This window comes from Arachis ipaensis, chromosome B4 (assembly GCF_059453495.1).
Source record: "Arachis ipaensis isolate K30076 ecotype BB chromosome B4, ASM5945349v1, whole genome shotgun sequence".
Taxonomy (NCBI): Eukaryota; Viridiplantae; Streptophyta; class Magnoliopsida; order Fabales; family Fabaceae; genus Arachis; species Arachis ipaensis.
The window spans coordinates 113,497,429-113,503,821 of NC_142439.1; the positions used below are offsets into that span (position 1 = coordinate 113,497,429).

Genomic DNA, 6,393 nt, shown 5'->3' on the forward strand with positions numbered 1-6,393 from the left:
TGGAAGCGCGCCATTTGGAGTTCTGTAGCTCCAGAAAATTCACTTTGAGTGCAGGGAGATCAGAATCCAACAGCATCAGCAGTCCTTTTTCAGCCTGATTCAGATTTTTGCTCAGCTCCCTCAATTTCAGCCAGAAAATACCTGAAATTACAGAAAAATACACAAACTCATAGTAAAGTCCAGAAATGTGGATTTTACCTAGAAACTAATGAAAATAAACTAAAAACCAACTAAAACATACTAAAATCTATATGAAATTAACCCCAAAAAGCGTATAAAATATCCGCTCATCATGTATACACTTTCGGTGAGGGTTCGACGCTCGATTCTTTGTTCCCGGCTTTCATGAGCTATTTTCTTCTACAAGTCTATTTGTACTTCATTTTTATAATTTGAATTAGTGAAATCCAGTTTATATTTGTTCTTGAAATATTTATTTACTTTTCACCAAGTAGGTAGAAGAATTTTGCATGTAGTTGCATTCATATATATAGGTTGCATTTCATACATTCTACCATTCCTCTTCACTCTTATAGTTTCTCTTGAGCTTAGCATGAGGACATGCTAATGTTTAAGTCTGGGGAGGTTGATAAACCACTATTTTAGGGTTTATCATGTGCTTAATCTAGTGGATTTTATCCATTATTCTCACACTTATTCATACAATTCGCATGTTTTACGCTTTCCTTCCTGATTTTGTGCTATGATTGAAAACATGCTTCTTTGGCCTTATATTTGCTAATATTAAACCTCTCTTAATGCCATTCGATGCCGTGATGTGTGCGTTAAGTAATTTCAGGGATTACAGGGCAGGAATGGCTTAGAGGATGGAAAGGAAGCATGCAAAAGTGGAAGGAATACAAGAAACTGAAGGAACTGCTAAAACTGTCCAGCCTGACCTCCTGGTACTAAATCGATCATAACTTGAACTACAGAGATCCAAATGATGCGGTTCCAGTTGCGTTGAAAAGCTAACATCCGAGTCTTCGCAACGATATATAATTTATCATAGCTGCCCTGAAGATAGGCGACGTGCAAGCGTAGATCACGCGGACGCGTGACCTGGCAAAAACTCAATCCGCGCTAACGCGTGGACGACGCTCCCGCGTGACTTTGCAGAGACCTGTACATACCAGAAATAGCTGGGCGCGATTTTTGGGCTGTTTTTGACCCAGTTTTCAGCCCAGAAAACACATATTAGAGGCTATAAAGTGGGGGAATCAATAGAAAAACAAAAAGATACAACATTCATAATTCACAATTTTAGGTTTTAGATGCAATTTTAGAGAGAGAGAGGCTCTCTCCTCTCTCTTAGGATTTAGGATTAGGATTCCTTCGTTTTCTTCATTCCAGGTTCAATGTTCCCAACTTTAATTTATGTTTCTCTTCTACTTTTAGATACTCTAATGCTTTTACTTGTTAATTATTTATGTTGCCAAATTGGCTTATGAATCTTTCCATGTTAGATTTGAATATTCTATTTAAATATAATTTGAGGTATTTCAGATTTATGATTGTTTTACTCTATTTATAATGCTTTCAATTTAATTTAAGATTTATTCCCTTTTTGATTTGGTTAAGTAATTGGTAACACTTGAGTTATCAAACTCAGCAGTTGATTGAAAATTGGGAATTGCTGATTGATTTGGATCGTTCTAAAGCTAGTCTTTCCACAGGAGTTGACTAGGACTTGAGGATCAAATTGATTGGTGCACTTGACTTTCCTTTATTTAGTAAGGGTTAACTAAGTGGGAGAAATAACAATTCTCATCACATCTGATAAGGATAACTAGGATGGGATTTCCAGTTCTCATAACCAATAATAAATCATACTTCCCTGCAATTCCTTGAGACACGACCCGATGTTTAAATATTTCGGTTATAAATTTTATTGGGTTTTGTTACTTGTGACAACCAAATTTTTTGTACGAAAGGATTTTCTGTTGGTTTAGAAACTATACTTACAATGTGATTATTCTTATAAAATTCTTTACTAGCAAGAATCCAATCGTCAGCAACCTACATCCAGTCTCCACCATAACAGTGGTGGAATTTTCACTATAGTTAAAGTATTACATACACCAATTCCACAGGATTGACACAATCTTCTCCCTCTCAAGTTCTAACCTAACTTAACTTGGTTATGCTAATACCTAACTATTCACTCTTAGTGCTCACCCAACTATGAAAGGGGTACCTCACTAGTACAAGATACAAGACACAAAATCAACCTAAAGAAATCTGAAATCACTCTAGGCTTTTTACTCAAGTGTATCTCTCTACCTCTTTCCACTCTTAGGCTCTTTCAATGACTCTCTCATTTAGCCTTTTACCTCAAGAAATTACAGAAAGATAAACATTAAAAAGCAAACTACAATCTGTAAAACATGAAGGAGATTGATGCTTTAACAGCCTCTTTGCTATGTGATAAACCAGATTTGTTTGCCTCTGATTTAGTTCCTCATTCTGGCGGAATGTTCCTTTGACTAGGAAGCACTGTCCAAGTTGATGAACTTCTTTAGAGAACTTTTCTCAGAACATAAACCTCAAAAACACTGGTTATCTCTCCCTTTTTTTTTGAATGATGAAAAATCTTCTTTTGTATCTCCTTGCATGTTGCTGAGTTGCTCTCTTCTAGGTCAACCCTCAAGCTGTGTGCTTCACCAACTCACCATCTCATTTTTCCAGTTAATCCTCAAAATAAGAACTTTGGCTCTGACCTTCTTTGTTGACCGAAAGCCACAGGACAGCAGAAATAAATATTTTTAATGGTAAATCCAGATCTTAGCCATTGAAACACTACTTGGTCCCCAAGACACACTTTTGACCATAGATTCACAGCAGTGTTGAACAGAGATCATCTTTCCCATGTATCCCAATTTAGAGTGGCAGAGAGTTGAAGATGAAGAGAAGAAAATGAGATGCATGTAGAAGGAAATAAATCACCTTTAGCTTCACACTTCTCTTAATACAGTTTGATGTGGGTGATTAGACTTCAACCATTTTGCTAAACCTTCTCTTTCTTGCTTCTTTGGTGAATAGCTTAGGAGCTAAGCTTTCTCTCTCTCTTTCTCTGAGTTCTGACTGAGACAGAAAAAAGTGAACATTGCTTATGGAATAAGCAACTTGGAGGGATTAGCTTTAGTGATATCAAATCGGGTTTAGGTTGTTTCTATACAAGTTCAGCCCGTTTGCTTTCTATTCATCACCTTTGGGCTTCTATTGTTTTTGTGGCCCACTAAAATAGATTCTGCTTGTTTTGTATTGGGCTACTGCAACAATGAATTTTAGCCTGCAACACTTAACATTAATTAGATAATTGCCCAATAAAATAATGTTTGTCATCATTAATTAATTTAGTTAATTTCTTAACTCAACACTCTTTCTCATGATTTTCAACTTGACTAGGAATAATATTTTGAAAGTTGTGTGGCTTTAAATCGAAACTGTGTTTAATCTCTTCTCTTAGTTAGTTGACTAAAGAATTAACGATTAATTAAGTTAAGAGAAATTAAATTATCAAGGAATTAGAATTTGATTATAAATGATTTGCTGTGAAAAGATTTTTTGCATGAGTCAAAATAGGAAAATATAAGCATTACTTTTTCTAAGAGTTAAACATCTTCGAAGCCTTTAATATCTCACTCATTAATTACATTTCTAAATCCATAAGTTTTCTCTCGTTCAACTTCAACACACTTCTTCATTGTTCTTTGCTTCTACTTCAAGATTCACAATTCTTTTGTCAGGGTTTGATCGATCTAATTAGAAATTCAATTAGACGTTACTTGATTTAATCCGTTAATCTATATGAGAACAATATTCACTCGCTGTGGTATTACTTGGAGTGATTTGGTACACTTACTAATATACGAGTATATCAATTTTGGCTCATTAATTACCATGAGAGCCTAATGAAGTTCTTGAAAGTTGGTGGGATAGTTGTCTATGATAACACATTAACACTCTCTGGGGTGGCTCTGTTGCAGTGCATGAAAGCAAGGTTTCAGAATCTTATAGACCCGGCGGACAGTAGACGAGTTGTAGCTGATTCTTGAGTCCAGATTTCGCTTGCTCCGTTAGGGGATGACATCACCATACGCAAGTGTATCATATGAAAAAGTCTAGTGATGCCAAAGTTTAAATGTGTGATTTAATTCAGTTTAAGGTAATGAGAATAAAATAAAGACAGAGGACTGTTATTAGTAAAACCCTAAACCTTAAACTCTAAAGCGTAATTCTGTCATGTTAAAGTAATTAAATTATCTATTACTGTTACACATCAACTGATTAGAATTCTCAACTAAAATGTTTCTACAAGTTCATTCACAATTTCATGCAGCAGAGAGTTAAAAATGTGATGCTCATACACCAAACAAATCTCCTCAAACCTTTCAGTCTCACATATACCCTTTTGTGTGAAATGTAAGTCTTTCATATCATTTTCAATTAAGTTGCAAATCTTCATCTCTAATTCTGAGGAGTAGCCTTTGTTCTTCATTACTCTATCTTCAATTTCATCAGCCAGGACCTTTTTCTTTGAAGATTTTCACATTGTTGGTGACATTAAGGGATTTGTGTAATCTACAAAATTATTATATGTTTGAGTAACATTGTAAACGGCAATAAAATTTGAAGTATTGTTTTGGAAGGGAGGGTTTTGCAAAACCATATGAAATTCTAATGAACAAATCACTTCTAAACGATTTAGAAAATATTATGTTTAAATTCTTAAATAGAGTACTTATAGACAGCTATTTTATTCAAAAGAAATGCTATTTGGATTTAGGAAAACTTCAACTTATTTTATCAAAGAAGTAAAGATTTTTTTTTATTTCGCTTTTTAATTTTAAAATATCTATAATTAATTTTTATCACAAACAAGTTGACTAACTATAATTTTTTAGGTCAGAATAGCATTTTTTTATTGAACTAATGGTAAAATAAATATTTAAAATAAGAATATTATTAAAATTTTAAAATGATAAAATGAGTTATGATACGAAATACGATAATATAAGTGTTCAAATTTTTATATATATATAAATAAATAAAACTTGAATCGGCCACAAATCTAGACAAACATAAAAAATTATTACTTAGATCTAAATCTAAATCTAAATTACCTAAACTAAATAACAAAGTTACCACTTACCACACAACATATAATAAACCCTGAATCCATACTAACGCAAATCAATTACAAAAGCAGAGGAAATGTCAATCAAATCAGAACTACAAAAACAGATTTAATTTTAAACATACCTAGAAAATCAGGTCCATAAAGGTATTTATAATCATTGATGTCTAGGATTGAAACTGGAATATATTCACTCTCTATCTTCTTTTGTGACCATTGCTTTCTCATATTTTTCATTTGCTTTAATTCAAGGAGTTCTTCAATCTGCTTATTTTTCAATTTAGTGCTTGACCATGACCCACAATCACTCTTTCTGTAAATGCAATTAGCATCTTTGTAACTTCTTCTAACCTTTGAAGAACAACCATTTTTTACAATTCTAGGCTCATTTTTCAGCTTGCAAAATTTCCTGCTCTTCTTTTCATCATTACTATCTCCTCTTCCACTATCCCAACACAGCACAAGAACTTCGCGGCTGTTCTTGTGCCGAAATAATTCAGAAACCTCCCTGTATGAAGCCGAGATTTTCGCTCGGCGATGGTTGGATTGGCTTGCATTATCAAACTCCAACATGTAATCCACAAATTCAGAATCTGGGATGGTTTTTTTAAATTCCAGGTTGGAATTACTTGGCATTGAATCTAACCCCATCAACCTTGCTATCACTCCTGGTGTAGAAGCTGCATTAGCCATTGCACTCTTATTTTTTGGATGCACTTTTTGTATTTCATATGATTCTATGATTTGATCAGAAAAGTTTCCATTTCCATCACAAAGAAGGGTGTGTAACAAACCAGAGAAACAACAATGTTTTGCATTTGATGGTTGAGACATAATAATTAAATCTTATTGAAAGTGTAGTGGCAATGTGGAGTGTGGAGAAGACTCAATTGTCACTGAAAATGGTTGGGAAAAAAAAGTATAAATAGGAACATAGGTATGAAAAGGGTGGTTGAGTTCACATTAAATTTAAGCTTGAACTTGGTGTATGATACATAATCTATTTTAGAACTTAGAAGTAATTATTTTATTTTATTACTCTAAATTAATTGTGTTACCGAAAATGATAACGTTCTAAATATGCCATATATGTACAATATAACATATGGAGTCTAATAATATTCTTAAACAGTAATTCCGTTAGTAATTTTCTATACTATCATAAATTTAGAATCATCTTAAGCGAAAAATATTATATATATCGCTAAATTTATTATCTTTTGAGGTTCATCTTTACTTGAAGAATTAGATTT

At 33.4% G+C, this 6,393-nt stretch overlaps 1 protein-coding gene across 1 annotated transcript; it reads right to left on the reverse strand.

Moving 5' to 3' along the window:
* Window positions 1–4,303: 4,303 nt before the first annotated feature.
* Window positions 4,304–6,004, reverse strand: LOC110270723 (uncharacterized). Its single transcript, XM_088484794.1, has 3 exons — window positions 5,266–6,004; window positions 5,156–5,175; window positions 4,304–4,537 (listed from the first exon to the last, which is right to left on the reverse strand). The coding sequence occupies exons 1-3, from the start codon at window positions 5,972–5,974 to the stop codon at window positions 4,304–4,306; spliced, it is 963 nt and encodes a 320-aa protein (XP_088340920.1). The 5' UTR covers window positions 5,975–6,004.
* Between the last annotated feature and the right edge of the window lie 389 nt (window positions 6,005–6,393).